The sequence below is a fragment of the Anoplolepis gracilipes genome, chromosome 16, assembly GCF_047496725.1.
Source record: "Anoplolepis gracilipes chromosome 16, ASM4749672v1, whole genome shotgun sequence".
In the NCBI taxonomy this organism is placed as follows: Eukaryota; Metazoa; Arthropoda; class Insecta; order Hymenoptera; family Formicidae; genus Anoplolepis; species Anoplolepis gracilipes.
Window position 1 is genome coordinate 7837603 of NC_132985.1, and position 24898 is coordinate 7862500.

The 24898-nt window shown below is 23.8% G+C and overlaps 1 protein-coding gene and 1 long non-coding RNA gene across 4 annotated transcripts in view; one reads left to right on the top strand and one right to left on the bottom strand.

Annotated features, from left to right (window-relative positions):
• The first annotated feature begins 15220 nt into the window (after positions 1–15220).
• LOC140674488 (acyl-CoA Delta-9 desaturase-like) lies at positions 15221–18732 on the top strand. 2 transcript variants are annotated; one of them, XM_072908053.1, is made up of 6 exons: positions 15221–15377; positions 15845–16118; positions 16775–16905; positions 17369–17574; positions 17887–18072; positions 18361–18732. In XM_072908053.1, the coding sequence occupies exons 2-6, from the start codon at positions 15887–15889 to the stop codon at positions 18656–18658; spliced, it is 1053 nt and encodes a 350-aa protein (XP_072764154.1). In that variant the 5' UTR covers positions 15221–15377; positions 15845–15886; the 3' UTR covers positions 18659–18732. The 2 variants fall into 2 exon arrangements, with proteins under 2 accessions (XP_072764154.1, XP_072764153.1); XM_072908052.1 differs by having other exon boundaries at positions 15226–15437.
• A 3430-nt stretch (positions 18733–22162) lies between these two features.
• LOC140674548 (uncharacterized) overlaps positions 22163–24898 on the bottom strand; it is a 9998-nt gene continuing 7262 nt past the window's right edge. For both annotated transcript variants that reach the window (XR_012048246.1, XR_012048247.1), the window contains exons 2-3: positions 23089–23393; positions 22163–22593 (exon numbers count right to left, since the gene is read on the bottom strand). This is a non-coding gene — a long non-coding RNA (uncharacterized lncRNA). The remainder of the gene's footprint in view (positions 22594–23088; positions 23394–24898) is intronic.

Consider the following 24898-nt stretch of genomic DNA (forward strand, 5'->3'; position numbering starts at 1 on the left):
AGACGTACGCGGAAAATAAATTTTTTTATATTAAATTTATTATATTAAATTATAATCTCAAAATTCAGTATTCAACTTGGAAATTTATTATCTTATATTTCTTGTCTTTCAAAAGAAATTTATTTTACATGCTTAGTTTTCTAAAAAAATACAAGGTAGCCAAACTTACGGGCCTGAAGAGCTAGTAAAATTATTATTATTATTATTATTATTATTATTATTATTATTATTATTATTATTATTATTATTATTATTATTATTATTATTATTATTATTATTATTATTATTATTATTATATTATATTATATTATATTATTATTATTATTATTATTATTATTATTATTATTATTATTATTATTATTATTATTATTATTATTATTATTATTATTATTATTATTATTATTATTATTATTATTATTATTATTATTATTATTATTATTATTATTATTATTATTATTATTATTATTATTATTATTATTATTATTATTATTATTATTATTATTATTATTATTATTATTATTATTATTATTATTATTATTATTATTATTATTATTATTATTATTATTATTATTATTATTATTATTATTATTATTATTATTATTATTATTATTATTATTATTATTATTATTATTATTATTATTATTATTATTATTATTATTATTATTATTATTATTATTATTATTATTATTATTATTATTATTATTATTATTATTATTATTATTATTATTATTATTATTATTATTATTATTATTATTATTATTATTATTATTATTATTATTATTATTATTATTATTATTATTATTATTATTATTATTATTATTATTATTATTATTATTATTATTATTATTATTATTATTATTATTATTATTATTATTATTATTATTATTATTATTATTATTATTATTATTATTATTATTATTATTATTATTATTATTATTATTATTATTATTATTATTATTATTATTATTATTATTATTATTATTATTATTATTATTATTATTATTATTATTATTATTATTATTATTATTATTATTATTATTATTATTATTATTATTATTATTATTATTATTATTATTATTATTATTATTATTATTATTATTATTATTATTATTATTATTATTATTATTATTATTATTATTATTATTATTATTATTATTATTATTATTATTATTATTATTATTATTATTATTATTATTATTATTATTATTATTATTATTATTATTATTATTATTATTATTATTATTATTATTATTATTATTATTATTATTATTATTATTATTATTATTATTATTATTATTATTATTATTATTATTATTATTATTATTATTATTATTATTATTATTATTATTATTATTATTATTATTATTATTATTATTATTATTATTATTATTATTATTATTATTATTATTATTATTATTATTATTATTATTATTATTATTATTATTATTATTATTATTATTATTATTATTATTATTATTATTATTATTATTATTATTATTATTATTATTATTATTATTATTATTATTATTATTATTATTATTATTATTATTATTATTATTATTATTATTATTATTATTATTATTATTATTATTATTATTATTATTATTATTATTATTATTATTATTATTATTATTATTATTATTATTATTATTATTATTATTATTATTATTATTATTATTATTATTATTATTATTATTATTATTATTATTATTATTATTATTATTATTATTATTATTATTATTATTATTATTATTATTATTATTATTATTATTATTATTATTATTATTATTATTATTATTATTATTATTATTATTATTATTATTATTATTATTATTATTATTATTATTATTATTATTATTATTATTATTATTATTATTATTATTATTATTATTATTATTATTATTATTATTATTATTATTATTATTATTATTATTATTATTATTATTATTATTATTATTATTATTATTATTATTATTATTATTATTATTATTATTATTATTATTATTATTATTATTATTATTATTATTATTATTATTATTATTATTATTATTATTATTATTATTATTATTATTATTATTATTATTATTATTATTATTATTATTATTATTATTATTATTATTATTATTATTATTATTATTATTATTATTATTATTATTATTATTATTATTATTATTATTATTATTATTATTATTATTATTATTATTATTATTATTATTATTATTATTATTATTATTATTATTATTATTATTATTATTATTATTATTATTATTATTATTATTATTATTATTATTATTATTATTATTATTATTATTATTATTATTATTATTATTATTATTATTATTATTATTATTATTATTATTATTATTATTATTATTATTATTATTATTATTATTATTATTATTATTATTATTATTATTATTATTATTATTATTATTATTATTATTATTATTATTATTATTATTATTATTATTATTATTATTATTATTATTATTATTATTATTATTATTATTATTATTATTATTATTATTATTATTATTATTATTATTATTATTATTATTATTATTATTATTATTATTATTATTATTATTATTATTATTATTATTATTATTATTATTATTATTATTATTATTATTATTATTATTATTATTATTATTATTATTATTATTATTATTATTATTATTATTATTATTATTATTATTATTATTATTATTATTATTATTATTATTATTATTATTATTATTATTATTATTATTATTATTATTATTATTATTATTATTATTATTATTATTATTATTATTATTATTATTATTATTATTATTATTATTATTATTATTATTATTATTATTATTATTATTATTATTATTATTATTATTATTATTATTATTATTATTATTATTATTATTATTATTATTATTATTATTATTATTATTATTATTATTATTATTATTATTATTATTATTATTATTATTATTATTATTATTATTATTATTATTATTATTATTATTATTATTATTATTATTATTATTATTATTATTATTATTATTATTATTATTATTATTATTATTATTATTATTATTATTATTATTATTATTATTATTATTATTATTATTATTATTATTATTATTATTATTATTATTATTATTATTATTATTATTATTATTATTATTATTATTATTATTATTATTATTATTATTATTATTATTATTATTATTATTATTATTATTATTATTATTATTATTATTATTATTATTATTATTATTATTATTATTATTATTATTATTATTATTATTATTATTATTATTATTATTATTATTATTATTATTATTATTATTATTATTATTATTATTATTATTATTATTATTATTATTATTATTATTATTATTATTATTATTATTATTATTATTATTATTATTATTATTATTATTATTATTATTATTATTATTATTATTATTATTATTATTATTATTATTATTATTATTATTATTATTATTATTATTATTATTATTATTATTATTATTATTATTATTATTATTATTATTATTATTATTATTATTATTATTATTATTATTATTATTATTATTATTATTATTATTATTATTATTATTATTATTATTATTATTATTATTATTATTATTATTATTATTATTATTATTATTATTATTATTATTATTATTATTATTATTATTATTATTATTATTATTATTATTATTATTATTATTATTATTATTATTATTATTATTATTATTATTATTATTATTATTATTATTATTATTATTATTATTATTATTATTATTATTATTATTATTATTAATTATATAATATGTGGTGGAATAAGGATAAGATTGATTGAAGAAGGCGCAAGTAATATACATGTTTAACATAATTTTTATTCAAAAATGTGTGTGTGTGTATGTATACATATACACGTATATGTATATATGTATACGTATGTGTGTGTGTGTGTGTGTGTGTGTGTGTGTGTTCTAAAATTAAAAATATAAAATATAAAATTATAAATTTGGGAAAAAAGGAGGCAATCGCAACGAGTCAGTCGCAATTGGTGAAACGCAATTTTTTAATCTGTATTCATTCAAACAACAAAATTAAAATAAATTTAAATTGGTTTGACATAAGATGAGACGTACGTTTCGGCCTTCTTTTTAGGCCATCTTCAGCGCAAAATTAATCGAAATACAATCAGTATAATAAATCTAAATACAATCGTATAAAAGACAGATATAAGTATAGAACGGAAAGTTACAATAATAAGAACGCAATTCAGTCATTTACATAAATATTGTAACGTTGACACATTGTTGGAAATAGAATATGAGTTCAAAACGCAAAATAGCAAACTCTCGACCAAAGTAATTGTCTTATCGTTTGTTAGTGGAGATAAGTTTATAACTATTGTCTAAACATCACTGGTTGGGAGGATGATAAAGTTAAATGATAAAAATAAAAAATTTTTAATTGAGAAAAAACCAAAATAGTTAGTCAAACGAATAAAATTGTTAATAATAATGTTGATAAAGTTATGTAGTAAGAAATGAAAATTTAAATTAAGAAGAAACCAAAGGCAGTTAGTCAAACAAATAAAAATATTTAATAATATAATATAAAATATAAAAATATGAAATATAAAATATAATATAATATGAAATAGAATATAATTTGTGCCTTCCATGTACGGCAATGCTGAGAATTCATTTGCGGATAATCTGCAGGAAAAAACAAATCTTATTAGTATATACATTTCATCATTTTTAAAGATACTTACAATATTAACTTCAAACATCATTCACATTGTCAAAGTCGAAATTACAGACTTCAAGTTGACTTCGATATCAGGTGGCGACGACTGCGGTGGTGGTGGTGACAACATATATTTGTTTGGATATGTATATTTATCCAAACATATACAGTCAAGAGTTTTTCCACAAGTACACAAATATCCAAAACGTATAACAAACGTTCATGTTGATTATCTACAAACAATTTCTTAAATTTATCAGTCTCAGTATTATGATAAAAAAAACCATCAAAAATATAAATTCTAAACACTTATTGTTTATACTTGTTGGGATACATATATACATACACGGCAGATATGTACAAGCGCGGATACATTCAGATACCCAACCATAATTGAATTCTGTACACTGATAACGTCTACTGGTTCCACATCCGTATTCCCTTATTCGCTTTGTATATTTCACCCGTATGATATGCGGTACACTGATCTATCCAACAATCTTCTGAATCCACAAATCGAGTAAATCTGCGTTCATTGGAATAAAGTTCATCGTTAGGATACTCGAGAGGTGATTTATAATTATTACAAAGTTCACGGAAAATTCTTCTTTGTAAATTGACCGGCCATTCTGTATAATCGCAATCATACACAGTCACAGTCAACAGCTTCAGCTTGGCAGGTGAAATGTTGCACATCTACATTTTGCATGTCTACTTCCCGATCGTGAATAAATTTTGGTATCGATATTCGTGGAAAAGTCTTCGTTTCACTGTCTCGAACAAGAGTGATTACATGTCTCCTTCACATGTTTTTCAAGTTCTCTTATGAAAGGCCCCATTGTAAGTAATATTGTTCTTCTGTCTTTGACAAAAACAGTCATAAGAAATGTCTACATTAATAATAAGTTCAAATGTTTATCACACATGCATAATAATAGTTTCTTTTTCAGACACAGATCTTAGTTTGTGCAACAGTCATCAACGCAAAATTTTCTTTATCAGCTATAACAAAATCGTATTAAGGATGGTCATACACGCTCCTCCATAGATCACCACTAATAGTTTTCTTCTGAAGAAACTTTATTTTTCATACATTAGTCTTCTTTCGTATAAAACGGGCAAAAATTACATGGCATTATTTGATACAATGAATTTCGACACTCCCTGCAAAATAACCTGAGGATTAGTTCATAAACTATAGTTTTATGTGTGCGTCCCGCTCCAATATCATGAAACATGTCCACTATTCTCATGAAACACGATGTACAGTAATTACGTCCACTCGTGGTTCTATAATATAAAAATACAACGCACATTCGTTTCATCACATCATATGTATGGAGTTCTGCAGTATCTAACTTCAGACTCAACATTTTCTGTACCATCACTAAAATCATTATCATAAACACTGTCGTGTAAGGATTCTACATCCGATTCAGACGAATCGGACGAATCGGACGAAATGTCCATCAAGTCATCCATGAGCGCAAAGTTTTCTTTATCAGATATAACAAGATTGTCACAAGGATGATCGCAAACTCCTATGATACACGCTCCTTCCAAATATATATTTTAATCTCACATCTCTCATCTTCTTCTAACTCGAGTATCACGTTTCATCTAAATCAACATTTTTCAACATCTTTAGCAAAATGAATGTAGATCCAACTATACACAGCATACGTTTTATAAAAAATAGGCGAAGAAAGAAATAAAAAAAAATCAGTAATGAAAAGGACAACTGTCGCTCCACACAGCATTCATACAGATAATATAAAACGATTATTGAATCACAACACAATCAAATAAACATCAAACAGATATGTATCGAACATTGATCAACATCGATCCAACCATGTTTGAACCACTATCGTACATCAAACGAACGTCGACCAACATGAAATGTATCATGATCAATTACAATAATAAAAACAAAAATCAACTATTTGTACTGTTCAAAAGACGTTAAATATTTTAATATCGAAATATAATACCAGATGCAACTGTATCACGTACTGAAATATAATACGATATAATACTACAGAGGTGGACAAGAAAAAACTCTCATCTCCTTCTAACTCGAGTATCACGTCTCATCTACATCAGCATTTTTCAGCATCTTTAGCAGAATGAATGTAGATCCAACTATACACAGGATACGTTTTATAAAGAATAGGCGAAGAAAGAAATAATAAAGAAGACAACTCGCTCCACACAGCATTTATACAGATAATTATAATAAAACGATTATTGAATCACGACACAATCAAATAAACATTAAACAGACATGTATCGAACATTGATCATCATCGCTCTATTTCTCAGCGTTTAATTTCGCTGAATGTTTTGTTGAGTGAGCGCTCAATACTACATCTGATAGGACATATAAAAGTTTAGTGACAGATATGCATGAAAATATATTTTTACAATTTGTGGCTGATGATGGGCTAAATATGAATATTGTACGACATATTGTCGATAATCTCATCCAACCTAATGATGAGAATTGCATACGCCCTAGACAACATCGAGCTGCAAAGACGCGAAATGCAGAATATTTTGAATTGACGGTTCCGACATACACAGACGATCAATTCAAGGAGCATTTTCAAATGACTCGATTAACTTTTGAGATATGTACAAAATTTTTAATAAATTTATAATTTACTGTGAAATATATACATATGTAATTTTATATGAAAAAAAATTCATCATTAACAGATATTTATCTGTAACAGGTATTGTTGAATGTAGTTAGAAATCATATGCAAGGCGATAAGTCAAATGCCAATATCTCCATGGATAAAAAAATATTATTTACTATCTGGTTATTAAGTAAGCCAGAGTCTTTCCTGGCAGTTGGAGATCGGTTTGATATACCAACAAGCACAGGACATGGTATATTCAAATCAATAATATGTGGTTTGGCAGAATTAATGCCATAATATGTTCAATGGCCAGACGCTGCACGTCAAGCTATTTCATCGCAGAATTTCAATGTGTGTTTTATAAGTTTAATTTTTTTACGTATTCTATAATCTTTATATACATATTACAGGTTTTTGCAGAACGTTCACGCGGCATTCAAAATGTTGTGGGAGCAATTGATGGCTGCCATATACCAATAAAGCAGCCAATTCAAAATGCAAATGATTATTTTAATAGAAAACAATTTCATTCCATAATATTACAAGGTAAAGTATTATTTGAAAATTTTGTGCAATCCACTAAAAGACATCATTAAATTGAAAACAAAATTTCTTCCAGGGGTTTGTAATCATTCTGCGCGATTCATAGATGTGTTCATAGGTATGCCAGGGCGCATGCACGATGCACGTATGTTTAGAAACAGTAGACTTTTTCAAATGTTGTCAGATCAAGAGAATCCACTTCTTCGAGAAGAATATTTAATCGGAGACTGCGCATATTCATTAATGTTAAATTTAATGACTCCATTTCGAGATAATGGACATCTTCCTGTAGCTCATGTTCGTTACAACAACAGACTCAGTTCCATTCGCTCAATCATTGAACGAGCATTTGGACTATTAAAAGTCAAATTTAGACGCCTGAAATATTTAGACATTTCCAATGCAGAATTTGGAAATACGATAATAGCAGCTACATGTATGCTACACAACTTTATTATTGACAATGGAGAAATAGAAGACTACAATGAAAAATTAATTGACAATGATGGTGCTCCTGCAACTGAAGTTAATGAGCAAAATGCAGTTCAGAATAGAACTCAAATGCAGCAAGCAATAGAAAGAAGGAATGCCATTGTAAATAATTTGTAAACAAGTAATTTCTACATAAATTGTTTATTTTTATTAAATATAAAATCTTATTTTCTAATAAACATTTCTTAAATTAATTCAAATTTTTTAACATTAATTATATTAGTCAATATAAGTTATATACATATATATATATATATTCTTTTATCTTTGCACGTTTGCGGTACATATCACAGCTTTTCTATTGCGCAGTGAGTTTAATAAAAAAAAAAATGTTATAAACATTATTTTGATTTTTCTGTTTCTCTTAGGTAATTTTACATTTTTTCTATTAATTTTTTTAAAAGATTGTTTCTTTCTTGCTGAATTTTGTTATTGTCGTCTATGCTTTTTTTTTAAATCTTTTAGAATTTCGATTCGTTCATTTTCCATAGAAAACAATTTTTTTCGCAAATCATATGTCTCCTTTTGAGTTACTTTCTTTTTTCTCGTCTACATCTCTTTAGGGGGGTATAGAGGGGTTTTTAGAGTTCTCAAAAATGAGAATCTAAATATGTGCTCTATGCACTAATTAAAAATTCTTTCGTGAAAAGAATTAATTTCTTTACGCAGTTTCTTTACGCATCAACAATCCGCGCATGGTCTCTTATTGCCGAGTATATCTTATCATGTTACTTTCTTTCGTGGAGTTTTTGAAGTAGATTCAGAAGCCGGAAGAAATCCAAAAGCAGATTCAGATTCACTGGAATGTCCTGCTGCTACACTGTAAGGAAAGTTAATATTTTCGTCGAAAAATGGATTCTCAATAAACGAATCGAAAGAATCTGATGAAGAATTTGTCAAAGTCCTCGTCAGTGCTGAAGCCGTGGATGTCCTTATCGGTGTTGAATTATACACATACCTTGCCGATACAGGAGATGGTGTTCTTAAAGGCAGTGTAACAGTAATACTCATCGAAGGCACAGATGTGGTGGATGTTAATGCAAAAGACTCTGTTGATGTAGATAATGATAATGGAGATGTAGAAGCTGCAGTAGAATTAATGGAAGAAATCGTTGGTCCAAAGTTTATTGTTCGATCATCTGAAAATATATCTTCGAATGTGTCGTAATACTCCCATGAAATTCGTCCTCGTCCCGTCGAACTTTTTCGATTATTAGCCTTAATTGTCCTGAAAGTTTTTTTCAGATTTCGCAATTTTCGATCTAGTACGTCTTCCGTCAAATTTGTATAGCCATTTTTGCTCGTTTCTTTTAGAATTTCAGTCCACAAGTTTCTTTTCTTAATTTTGGGGTCACCAAACTTATTTTTTCTTTCTTTGTATAGTTCTAACAATAGTTTTGTACTGTTTATTGTCCATGAATATTTATTGTCTTCTTCTGTTGAATTCTTCTATTGTCTTCTGCATAATAAAACATATTGTACTAGTGTAATTAAATATTAATAATTAATTTATTGTATATATATTTATTGTATATATATTTAAGAGTGTGCATAAAAGATGCGGATGATTGATGTCAGTTTAAATTTATTGCGTGATTCAAAACTTAGTTATTTTAATCATTTAAATTTAACTTAAAATAATATATCATAAATATTTTACTCACTGCTTGCTCGTTCACTTTCTGGCAGAGCTGGAAGATCATTAGAACCGGTAACTTCCAAACAGCCTATATTATTTTTCATATAAGTTTGGAAAAAAATATGGTCTGAAATATATAATTATTCTTATAAATATTCCTTAAACTCGTGCGTTTGTATGATATACACAATTAAATTACACGTGAAATTTAATATTTAAGGTTATATAACTATATAACTTTATTAAAAATAAAGTTAATATAATTACTTTTTTTAAAATAATACTTTAATTTTATATACCATTTTTTAATCTTTTATGCACCTCCAACAAATCCACGACATTATAAGTTAGTGCATTATAAATATATAGATTTTCATAATAGGTATCCATCATTGTTCTATTATGACTTGATGTCACATGTAACAACGGGCACTCAACAGTTGCGTTAATGTAGCATAAAATTTTTCGCTCGAAAAAATGGCGTCCGCTACCGCAACATGTGGGAGCGCTTCAGATCATAGACCATTCAGCGCGTAAATCCGCAACTGTTTTGTGCGCTAAATGCGCCCATAAAACGAACCATGATCGGTTCGTAATCAGCTGTCATTGATCGACTACTTGTTTAAAGATGTTAAATATTCCACTCTATTGTCTGCTTAAAATGCAAACTAACAGAAAAATGCATTACGTACTGTAATATAATATTCACCACACAGATGTATAGAAGGATAAAATATATAATACTTGCTATAAGGAGAGGATAAAAAAGATAATAACATATGTATTTTGACAATAGTTTATTATAAATATGGATTGATCAAACCTTTATAATAATGCTTCGACCACCAATTGAATATTTCGAATACATTTTGTAAAGCACAATTATATGTTTATTGCAATGCATAGTAGATTCGAATTTATTTTCAATCGCGTCCAATTTAAATAATATTCTATTTAACTTTCCTAAGATTAGTTCTTTAAATTATGAAATAAATTAATATTATTTAGTTAATAGAATATGAATATAATTCCTGTGTTTTCTATATTATACATTACGTAACAAATATATTTTTGCATACTTCTTTATTTATAGAAAATATATAAAAGTATTAGTATTTTTTAAACTTACCATCAGAACATAGATTTTCATTTTCTATACATAAAGCAGAATTTTTTTTATAAAAGATGTACTATCTGTAACAATTTTGTTGTTATTATTAATATCTGAAAAGAAACTAAGTATTAGTATTTTTTTACAAATATCATATAACGTTAATAAATTGTAGCTAATGCTCACCGTTTTTGCTTACTACATTAAACAATATGTTTTTGTCTAATATATTTCTTCCAATATGTTTAAATGTACTCTGTAGCTCTTTGTCATACGACACAAAATTTTGTTTCTGTGGAAGAGCGGGCAGAATTTTTCCTTGCGTAACACTATTTTTCTTTAAAGAAATCTACATCTTTTTTTCAGAAGAGAAAGATAAATATTTTTTTTGGTTCTTATACATCTTCTTTTTTTCTCGTTCTTTAGTAATTCATTTGAAAATAGACCTGTATCATTATTTGATGTATCTTCTGCCAAAATTAATTTTTGTATACCTTCTTCGTAAGTATCTGAATAATTTAAAATGAAAGTGTAAAAGAAGTTATAAAAATTATTAATAATATATGCAATATTACATGTAACTAATAATATATACAAATTTATGTTTTATATTATTCACTTACTTGCAATGCCAAAAATTTTTACTGGTAACTTCTTTCAATCTGACTTTTCTCGTAGTATCTCTCTTGCCGTTATAGCTTTATTAATATGAAGCTTTGTTTTAAAGTGACTAGGCCAAATACATGTAAACGTATCTGCGTTGTACCATGTAGCAGGTATTAGCTGCAGACCATCATTAAATTCCGCAATGATATATTTTTCGTTATCCATTTCTGTGTTGCACAAAATGAACGAAGATCATGTAGAAATTATGTAGATATATTTTATTATAAAAATATGTATCTTACGTTACGCACAAAATTATATTTCATGACATGGTGGTTAATATAAATCTTTTACATATTTCAATTTTGTACCAATAACACAAATTTCTTTATTTTTTGTGTAACAGTTATAATCAGAATATATTTACCATTTCATAATAAGCAGCAATTATTAGAAGAATTTTTACAATTAATAGTAAATTTTCCATTTAATATTATGAGATACTACGATTCAACATTAACATTATCAAGTATTGGACCATTCTTGTGTAAATTTGTACATGAATATATATTATTATTATTATTATTATTATCACGTTCTATAAATAAGAAATTACAATTTTCAATTTCATTATATTTTTTAATCAACTGTTGCAATGGCTTTTCATTTTTCCGTAACTGTCTTTTTATATGTGTCATAAAATTTTCGAAACTGAACTAAAATTATCGAGTGGACTATACAGTCTTACATCAGAACATATACGTAAAAGATTATGCACATTATGCGATATGTACTGTTTACCGTATAATGTTTAAAATGACTCATCAAAATAATGAAGCAAAGCTTCAGCAAAATTTGTATTTCTTCTTGACATAAATTTCGACGTGTAAGAATTGTTACAGCTACATGTAATGTGAGAAAATGAGTATATATTTTTTCTTGTAATATATTTCTCAATACAACAGGACTGATTATAATAGAAAATTTCTAAATTCTGCTGCTTTCCACTGCTTAACGTCTCTTATTGATCTGGGTCTTCTAACAAAATCAACCGGTGTAGTATTTCTAAGTAAAATCAGTAAATGTGATATTTTATTAATAGCTCTTGCATTTAAACGTACAGAAGTTGGACTATTTATCCAAAGTAGTATCATTTTGTCATAACTCCTAAACAGATCAAATGCATATAATCTAACGGAGTGTTAGTTATAGGTAACAAATTGAGAACATTATGTAAAATAGAAACACTAATTTGAAAATCTTTATAGGCATTAATCGCAAATAACTCATCTGTTCTTAAAGTATTGTTTTCTTTATGGAAAGCAGATTCTATTTACATATTTGCCCTTGATTAAACAATTATTAAACCCGATATGACGTTTTATAGATAATGTAAAAGATTTGACAGGTGCATCGCATTATTAAAGCAAATAATGAGACTTTAATAATGTCTTCGTTATAAATATAACCATTAATAATTAAATCGATTAAGTCGTTAACTAAAGGTGCAAAAAAAAAAGAAAAAAATCATTAGCATTATTAGGTTTCTGATATCCAAAGTATGCACCAACAAGATATATGTCACATTTACAGTATATCTTGTTATTTGAATATAAAATTGGCCATAAGGATGCTTGTGATGATTTAGCTAGTGGCAGGCCATTAATATTTATTATTAAGTTACCGAGAATTTATTTATTTTTTTAAGAAAGTAAATAAATTACATTTGTACAATAAATTGTACAAATAAATATATAAAGAAGGAGAAAACGAGCGAGAGAGAGAGAAGGAGAGAAATCCATATAAATAAAATAATATTTATAATTAAGAAAATAACATACCGAAAAGAATCGAGACAATCATTGAGACAATCGCAAACAGAGCCGTATACATATTATTAATATGAAGTTATTGAAAAATTAAAAATTTTAAAAGTTAATACAAAAGAAACAAAATTTATATAAAAATTAATATAAATAGAAAATTAAAAAAGAACATTAAAAATTTACAAAAAATTAAAAATTAATACTAGTAAAAAATTAATTTAAAACTTAGCGCTGCTAAGTTAAACTGATTTTTTACTATTATTAATTTTTAATTTTTTATAAATTTTTAATGTTTTTTTTTAATTTTCTATTTGTATTAATTTTTATATAAATTTTGTTTCTTTTGTATTAACTTTTAAAATTTTTAATTTTTCAATAACTTCATATTAATGACATGTATGCGGCTCTGTTTGCAAGCGATCGTCTCAATGATTGTCTCGTCGATTCTTTTTGGTATGCTATTTTCTTAATTATAAATATTATTTTATTTATATTTATATGGATTTCTCTCCTTCTTTTTCTCTTTCTCTCTATTTCTCTCTCTCGCTCGTTTTCTCTTTCTTTATATATTTATTTGTACAATAATTTATTTACTTTCTTAGATAAATTCTCGATAACTTAATAATAAATAATAATAATAATCTGCCACTAGCTAAATCATCACAAGCATCCTTATGGCCAATTTTATATTCAAATAACAAGATATACTGTAAATGTGACATATATCTTGTTGGTGCATACTTTGGATATCAGAAACCTAATAATGCTAATGATTTTTTTCTTTTTTTTTTGCACCTTTAGTTAACGACTTAATCGATTTAATTATTAATGGTTATATTTATAACGAAGACATTATTAAAGTCTCATTATTTGCTTTAATAATGCGATGCACCTGTCAAATCTTTTACATTATCTATAAAACGTCATATCGGGTTTAATAATTGTTTAATCAAGGGCAAATATGTAAATAGAATCTGCTTTCCATAAAGAAAACAATACTTTAAGAACAGATGAGTTATTTGCGATTAATGCCTATAAAGATTTTCAAATTAGTGTTTCTATTTTACATAATGTTCTCAATTTGTTACCTATAACTAACACTCCGTTAGATTATATGCATTTGATCTGTTTAGGAGTTATGACAAAATGATACTACTTTGGATAAATAGTCCAACTTCTGTACGTTTAAATGCAAGAGCTATTAATAAAATATCACATTTACTGATTTTACTTAGAAATACTACACCGGTTGATTTTGTTAGAAGACCCAGATCAATAAGAGACGTTAAGCAGTGGAAAGCAGCAGAATTTAGAAATTTTCTATTATAATCAGTCCTGTTGTATTGAGAAATATATTACAAGAAAAAATATATACTCATTTTCTCACATTACATGTAGCTGTAATAATTCTTACACGTCGAAATTTATGTCAAGAAGAAATACAAATTTTGCTGAAGCTTTGTTTCATTATGCTGTTGAGTCATTTGAATATGACGTATATGTAAATGTATGAAAATAAAGCAGCAAATTGCATATGGATAATTTGTATTTTTACATGTCATTAAGTTTCAGAAAATGTCAAATGAATTTTTGCACATTGTTACAACAACTTTTATACAGTAGAACTGTTGGCAGGAGCTGTTTTTATTCTAACGAAATACTAAAATATTGAAAAAATATTTTTCATATAAGTGGTGATAGAAAAAATAAATATTTAATAAAAAATAAACGTTTAATAAAGAAGTTTTAGTGATCAGGCAAGTGGGTGTACAACTTTTATTTGTCTATCATTTTTCTCTTTTTAGGAAAGTTTTATGGTGAGTGACGGGGCTTTACTTAATATTTCAATAGAAACACATTTTAGACAGAATGTTTTTTTATCGTTATCATAATTGATCGCTTTAATCATTTGATTTCTGACACATTTATCGGCTTACTGAAGAGGTCCTCCTCTTCGAGGACTGAAATATTTAATTTTAATTAAGAATTCTTGATTTTTATTATATTTTGTTATATTTTATAGTTTTATAAATTTTTGAGAATTGTACTTACTTATATAAGATAAATATATGCATATATATCCGCTCCTAAAGCCTATTTGTATTACTTTTTCAAAAAAAATATTTAGCTACCACATTGCTTCTGATAGCACGACATTTTGTATGCAAAAGTGATAATCATATTTCTTAATGTATTCAGAAAAAATTATTTGTTTACCTTTCAGAAAATAGATACCGATATCTCAATTTCTCAATATTGTATTACGATGGGATGCACAAAAAAAGTTTTGACCGACAATGTGGAAAACCTCACAGAAAATATCAATACTGACATTGATATCACTGATAAAAAACTTGAAAAGATGAAATTAGGTTGCTTTAATTTTAAAACTGACATAATATGGTATGCTGTTCTGCAAATCGCTTTATTGCACGTTATTGGCATTTATAGTATATTTACCTTTAACTATTTGGAAAATCCGATGACTACATTATGGAGTAAGTATGTCGAAAGTTTGATATATTTAATATTCCTATAGAAAGAAGTTTCATCTTCCTATATAAATCTACGAAAGAGATTTTGAAAATATGTTCCATTTAAATCTTGATACGCTATGATCTCTTCAGCATAATATATTCGGAAGAAAGTCACAGTAGGCGAAATTGGCGAAACTTTTATGAGATGAAACGTTCAGCTAATTATGCTAACGCAATTGATGATACTCTCTTTCATTATTATTAATTTTTTCTATTATTTGATACTTATGAAAATTTATACAGAACAGATGGTTTTTAAAAAAATGCATTCAGCGATTTATTTACACAGCAATTGCGGAACTATTAAATAATGAATAACTTAATATATTTTGTATACTTTAGAGCTTTAAATTGAACTTCTCCCATACTTACTATATCCTTTTCATACTAGAAACGATTAACATATTTGTAAACATATTTGGAGAATGTGATTAATGTTATAAAAGATAAAAATTTTTTTTTAAATGTTAATCTTACTAGTAGTCCCTACACATATTATTTTGTTTGCAAATATGTTTTTATATTTTAGAAATAAATTATTTTATACGGTTTTAGAAACAAATACTATCTTAAAAATCACATTACATATAATAAATATAATTTCTTATATTTTTAAGTAATCGGCATGTATCTCATATCTAATTTCGGCGCATCTGGTGGCGTACACCGATTTTGGAGTCACAAGAGTTACAAAGCTAAATTACCATTAAGAATTTTACTTTTAATATGCTTCAACGCAAGTGCACAGGTACCTTCAGTCATTTTATCTGATTGTCAGTACATTTTGTTGAGACAACTTTATATATATATTATATATGTGATGAATACAAAGTGTTAAAAATTAATTTTATTTTATTAAAATTGATTTGACAATTACTATGGAAATGTAAAAACGTCTATATTTACAAATATTATAGTACTTTTAATATTAAAGTACTTTTTTGTATTTTACAAAAGTGTGAAAGTAAATAGTATTTTACGAATTAAATTTATAATGCAAACAAATAAATATATCCTGTATAAACAAAATTTTATTGAAAAGTTTAATATCTTATCAAGATATTTGTTAAAATTAAAAAGCAAAAACTGTCCGTTCCGAATAAAAAAAAATTTAAATTAAGATTAGAGAAGCTATAATAATAGTTTTATGTATTATATTTTTTCGAGAACATATTTTACTTTTACTTCATAGAAGTGTCTTTGTTGTATAGAATGCGATATGTAAGTGGGTCAAAAATCATCGTATGCATCACAAATATTGTGATACTGATGCTGATCCTCACAATACTCAACGTGGATTCTTTTTTACGCATATCGGTTGGCTGATGATGAAAGAACATCCGGAATTTATTAAAAAAAGCAAGCAGCTCGATTTGTTCGATGTTATGTCGGATCCCGTTGTAGCTTTTGACGAAAAGTAAAGAATATTTTGATTATTTTTGTCATAAATAGTCATATAGAATAATTTTATATTTCTTTTTGCATATCATAACATAAATAAATATTGAATGTATTATATTCTTATAATATGTAATGCAACAATTTTAATTCATTTCTTATAAGTCTTAATTTACTTCTTTAATATATAAATTATATATAAATATAATATATAATATGAATTTGAAATGTTTATATTTATAAGACAAATCTCAATAGATTTTTAGTGAAATGCACATATAGTTGATAGCTTGAACAATCTTCAAATATTTAGAGTTTAACATTTTTATAGATATTCTTTACTACTTCAACTCTTCTTTGGCTTCATTCTACCTACAGCATTACCTGTGTATCTTTGGAACGAAATATGGAGTAGAGCTATAATATCGCAAGTATTTATACGGTACATGATCACTCTAAACTCTGTGTGGACCATCAATAGCATCGCTCATGCGTGGGGTACTAGATCATACGATAAGTATGTAAATCGCACACATAATAGCAATACTAAAAATTACAAACTGTCTATCTGTGACGAACAAAAAACTATAAACCTTCAACGTAATTGTTTGTTAATAATAACAAAGTAGTTATTTTATATAATAAAGTATTGTATCGTTAAAATTTTCTTAAAAAAATTAGTTTTTTTACTTATATAGTGATCTTGGTAACTTTTATAACATAATTAAATAACGAGGTTTAATGTTTAAGCTCTCTTTTATCTCTTATATTGATATTGTTCGATATCATGTTTTTCGTTTTTTAGAAATATAAAACCGGCGGACAATAACTTTGTCAATTACATGACACTGGGAGAAGGATATCACAACTATCATCATGTATTCCCATGGGATTATAGATCGGCGGAAACAGGAAACAATAGAATGAATTACACCACATTCTTTATTAACATTTTTGCAAAATTAGGACTAGCCTATGATCTTAGATATCCATCCGCAGATTTGATAAAGAACACTGTATTAAACAGAGGTGATGGAACACATTCCATGTTGTCCAAAGTTCCAGAACTGAATCCGATTAATATAGTCAAAAAAAGAAAATAAATAAATAAAACGAGAAATATAATAAAAATAAATGCTATATAACAGAAGAAGGAAATAACAAATACATTAGTCTTTGGTTGAGGATGTATACTATAATCTTTACATTTGTTTCTGTTAAAAACACAATTTAAATGTAATAGGAATTAATAAAATATATCATTGATGTACATTATTATTATTATTAAGATATTACGACACCTTACATTAATTTTACATGAATAGTGTACTTCATGTTATACACATATATGTATATATATATATATATATATATATATATATATATATATATATACAGGGTGGGATATTTATATTGAGACACCTAAATATCTAAAAAATAAAGCAAGATAGAAAAAAATGTTTCAGACAAAAGTTCACTCTCCGAAAGGATTTCTGATTACGAGACAAAAAATATTCTTGATATGTTTAGTCATCGTTACAATCTCATACAGTATAAAAATAAAACAATTTTAAAATTAAATCAATTATTCCTATTCTTCTCTCTAGATTTAAATAAGATTGCCTTACTATTTTGAGACAAGAATAACTTATACAAATCTAAATTTATGTATTCTTGCATTTAGAATAACTTGCTTGATGTTGGCGCCACAATAGTTGGCGCTGCCAAACGATATCAATATATGTTACCGCCTACCGCCTTTGTCGATGTAACGTCTTTGTCTTGTTTTTACATGTTAATGTGTGCTTTCGGTCGAACAATACGGTCAAAACTATCGATATATATTAAATTATATTGAAAATCGGGAGTATTTCTGTTCGTATGTATTCGTGTTAACATATGTGTGTTTCGTGTTGAACTTAATAATGAATACAAAGTACACAACGCTGCAAGAAATACTGAAGGATATGAAGATGTCCTATTTCGAATGTTATTTCTCAAGTAAGTAATATATATATATATATATATATATATATATATATACATAATGTAAAAGTCTATGATTAAAATGCTTATTAATTTTATGAATATTATATTGGTTTTATAGCTTTATTTATATATAAATCTTATTTATTTTAACTTAATCTTTTTTCCTTCTTCTGTAGGCAACGGTGTGGATATTAATACATTTTTTAATTTAACTCCAAGTCAAATTCCTCTGCTATTTCCCACTTCATCTTTTACTATAGGGGATCAATTAAAGTTTATACAAAAGTACACTTCTTTTATCTTCTTCTTTGTCTAATAAACTTGTAAGCATGCTTTTTATTTCTATTTTTTGGTCTATTCAAAGATAATTCTCTATTTAGATTTAGTTAAAACAACTTTATATTTTATTGAATATAATATTTTTAATTAATAATTTTGTAAATATTTTATAGAGTTTCTTTTCTTAAATATTACTATTGCATAAAAACGATTACATTGTGTTCATATTATGATTGAATGCATTAATAAATTTATGTTTTAAAATTAAAGATATATTTTTTGTGTATAATATTTAAGTGTATAATCCGCAATTTATAATATAATTATTTATTATCATTTTATATATTATCAGCCGATCTATGCCAATATATATGCAACATTATTGTACAAATCTATTTATTACAAATTATATAAGTATATAACAAATTATATAATTACATAAGACAATTTAATGTAAATTTATTAATTTTACAGGATATTAATTCAGTATTTTTAGAATCATTTCCTAAGTCACCATTATTAACATCTTTGCCCTCGTCATTGCTGACCACTGTTAGAGCTTCTCCAAGTTTATCTATTATTGATGAGGTAATAAATTCTATTTTATACATTTCAGTCAATTAAATTAAATTTATGTTCATATCTCTTTTCTTTTCTACTTTTATTTTTCTTTTGCTTTTCTATTATTGTTTTTTTCTCGTTTTTGCTCTTCCTTTTTTTATTTTTTAAGTTTTCTTCTTAAAATTTATTTCATTTAATTTGTAGTACGATTATAAAAAGAAGAATATACACATACTATAAATGCATATATATGTTTACTTTTTTCTTTTAAAGCTTTATACAGATGTATCAAACACATATTTGGATATATCAGATACATCTCAGTCATCCACATGTGTCTGTGGAGTTGGCACGTCATTCTATTAATTTTTAAAAAATAATGGGAGTTCTAGTAGCACTTTTCATAGTTCTATAGTTCCTGATGAAAATTTAAAAAAATTCCGCATTTTTAATATCAAAAATATCGAAAATAAAAAATGACGTGCTAACTTCACGTTCCAGCACGGCACATTCTCCTCTAAAGTACAAGAAAACATCGAAATTCAAGATGTTTATTAAGAGTTCTCGTTAATTCTGTACCAATTCTATAATTATATATCCTTTCAAGGCAAAATTCCAACAAATTACCAAAAAAATCAAAAATAAAGAATGACGCGCTAACTTCGCGAATTTAGCGCGACAGTCTCTCCTCTAAAACGAATTAAAAATTCTTATTTTTTACAAGAGTTTCCGATATTTCTAATTGAGAGTCGCATATGTATATAATTTTAAATCGATATTCCACCAATTAACTTTTAAACAATTTTTGTTTTAATTGCGTATTACGACACTTAGTAAAAATATGTTGTGCTGCTGATTTTCTGACGATAGTTCTCGACAGTTCTGCAAGAGTTCTATGCATTAAAATTAGTTTTAAACAGAGTTTCAGTCATTATTTATTTTTAAAATAATTTTTAACATTTACATCCAGCACACCACTTAGTGAAAATGTGTCATGCTGATGATTTTCGGCAGTTTTGACGACTGTTCTCGACAGTTCTGCAAGAGTTCTATGCATTAAAATCAGTTTTAAACAGAGTTCCAGTCATTATTTATTTTTAAAACAATTTTTAACAATTACGTCCAGCACGTCACTTAGTGAAAATGTGTCGTGCTGATGATTTTCGGCAGTTCTGACGATAGTTCTCGACAGTTCTGCAAGAGTTCTATGCATTAAAATTAGTTTTAAACAGAGTTTTGATCATTATTTATTTTTAAAACAATTTTTAACAATTAGCACGACACATTTTACTAAGTGGCGTGCTGGACGTAAATGTTAAAAATTGTTTTAAAAATAAATAATGACTGGAACTCTGTTTAAAACTAATTTTAATGCATAGAACTCTTGCAGAACTGTCGAGAACTATCGTCAGAAAATCAGCAGCACAACATATTTTTACTAAGTGTCGTAATACGTAATTAAAACAAAAATTGTTTAAAAGTTAATTGGTGGAATATCGATTTAAAATTATATATATATGCGACTCTCAATTAGAACTATCGGGAACTCTTGTAAAAAATAAGAATTTTTAATTCGTTTTAATACTTTAGAGGAGAGAATGTCGTGCTAAATTCGCGAAGTTAGCGCGTCATTCTTAATTTTTAATTTTTTTGATAATTTGTTGGAATTTTGCCTTGAAAGGATATATAATTATAGAATTGATACAGAACTAACGAGAACTCTTAATAAACATCTTGAATTTCGATGTTTTCTTGTACTTTAGAGAAGAATGCGCCGTGCTGGAACGTGAAGTTAGCACGTCATTTTTTATTTTTGATATTTTTGATATTTTTGATATTAAAAATGCGGAACTTTTCTTAATTTTTATCAGGAACTATAGAACTATGAAAAATGCTACTAGAACTCTCATTATTTTTTAAAAATTAATAGAATGACGTGCCAACTTTACAGACACGTTGTCAGTCCAGGCGATATGACCATTCTTTCCTGTGATTGACGCGCTTTTTAATCCACAAAATTCGCCGGAATATTAATAACCGCGAAGTTTCAATTCTTTATAGATATCTTTCATAGTCATCTCTTCTTTGTCATTGTCATTTCGATCAATAAATGTAATACATATTTTCTCGTCTTCAATATTAACTGGAACTCGTACTTTTCCAGTAACGATAGCATTATCTCCTTCGATTATTTCGAATTTGTTACTACCTGTAAGAATGTCGCAAGATATTAGTTTCTTGTAATTGTATGGTTTAGAAGAGGAGATTGTATGATATGGTTAATAATGATATTTTCTAAAGAATATTAGCCTTAATCATGAAAATAATATAAACATGTTTATATACAATTCACAGTAAATTACAAAAATAAATTTAAGTTTTAAGAAAAATGATCGTGGTATTAATGATCAAGCGTACAGCAGATCTGATATGACTTTTTGTTAGAAACTTAGATTAATATTTTCAATAACCAATAGTATCATTAAATTACAAAAGATTAAGTTAGCTATGGTATTTCTAAATCGTATTTTTTTGAGCGTAGATTTTTGCAATTTTATATTGTGTTTGTCAGAGGAATGTTTAAATGCAAAACAACAAAATTATATATTTGTGATCGTTACTAATGGTAGTTAGTATTTTATATAAAATTTTTTCATTTATTTATATATCTAATTCGTAAAATTATTTTAATAGTACAAGTTACCTTTTTGAAGGATAAGAATTAAATTGACTGGATTTTGTTTTGACAAAATCGTAGAACGTAGAAAATTGACATCTTCAAATAAAATTGAAATATCGAGATAACCTGTCTTTTTCAACCAGCTAATCATCTGCCACATAAGTAAAAGATATCCTGTGGCCGGTAATAAATTTTTTCCATTAATGACATGCTCGGTCATATATGAAAATTCTTCATCTAATAAATCAATAGTAACAATCACTTCCCCTTTGGTAAGTTTTCTTTGTCCGGAATAATGATATGTATACCAATCTTCGGAACGATCCCATCTGCAAAAATTTCATTTAATAATGTATAAAATATTAGTGTGTCTACTGTCATACAGTTACAAATAACGTAATTTAATTTTCTACAAATATAAGTTCATGACAAGGCGAGCTAATACGCCAAATGTAAACACGTAAGGAAATTAGATAAAAAATAAATGATAAAATAAATAAAATACATCGATAAATTTATTATTTCAGGTCATTTTCAGTTTTCAGTAAAAAAATTAGAATTAACGGTAAAGATCGTGTACTGCTCGGCGGCATATCACCCCAAAACGACCTCGCGTGAATATATGTATATGGACTTATATTATCAATAAATCTTTTATTTAATTTCCTTATGTGTATTAACCCTCGTATTAACCCATTTTTATAAACATATATTTGTATTATTTCAAGTTTTTTTTTATTTTTAATTTTAAGGGGATACCGTACCGTACTACCTTACCGATCAAAACGATGGTTTAGTTTTTAAACGAAATTATTAAATTAGTTGCACAGAATGAAAAATGCTTCTCCATGATTAAAGTACATATAATAACGAACCGGGTTGTGTTCAATTTTCAGTTAAAAACGAGAAAAAAAAATTACAGTTTTAAATTATCGACTGCTAGCGTCAAGTCATACATATATTTGTTTAATATAAAAGTTTTGCAATTTGCACGTACAAAATAAGATAGATTTCCGCTTGGAAATGCATGAAAAATATATGTAAACTTTTAGAAATGATTTTGAGGTCTAGTAAAAATAATTTCGTTTTAAAACACTTTCGTGCATATTATCATATGAAAATCGAGGATAAATGGATAAAAAAGAACAGTAGATTAGTGCACCAGCAGATTGACTGGTGTCGTGATATTCAGAGCTCTAATCTTTTTCTGTGACAAGGAAGGACAATAGTACTATCCTTGTCTGTTTCATGCGTAGAGTAATATACATGCACGCCGGTGATACCGAACCGGCTCACGACCCGTATGACACACACACAAGCGCGAGCCGTTTACATGTGAGCTTGGCACGTGCGCGGCGCCACAAATACACGACTCGCGCTTGTGTGTGCATCATACGGAGAGTGAGCCATGCATCTGATTTGGCATTACTGATGCACGCTCTAATATCGTTTAGTGTAGTGAAGTTATTTGTGTAGTGTTAGTTATTTATGGGTCAACAGCACGATTGGAAATATTTGTCTCTCTGTTAACATAGAGTTTTCTTCAAGGAAGGCTGGATGAAAAGGTTAATATTTTCATTTATATAAAAGGAAATGTTTTAATGTTGTTATATCATATCTTATTTATTATATTATATTGTTATCCAAATATGTTATGGCATATCGTTTTCGAATGAAAGATTTTATTACTCAAAGAGCGATCTTATTTTCCAATAAATTTATATTTTTTATCAAATATGAATTTTGATTCATAAGTTATATATAAATAATATATACATATATACATATATATAATATATATATATATACAAAATATAATAATATATAATATTTA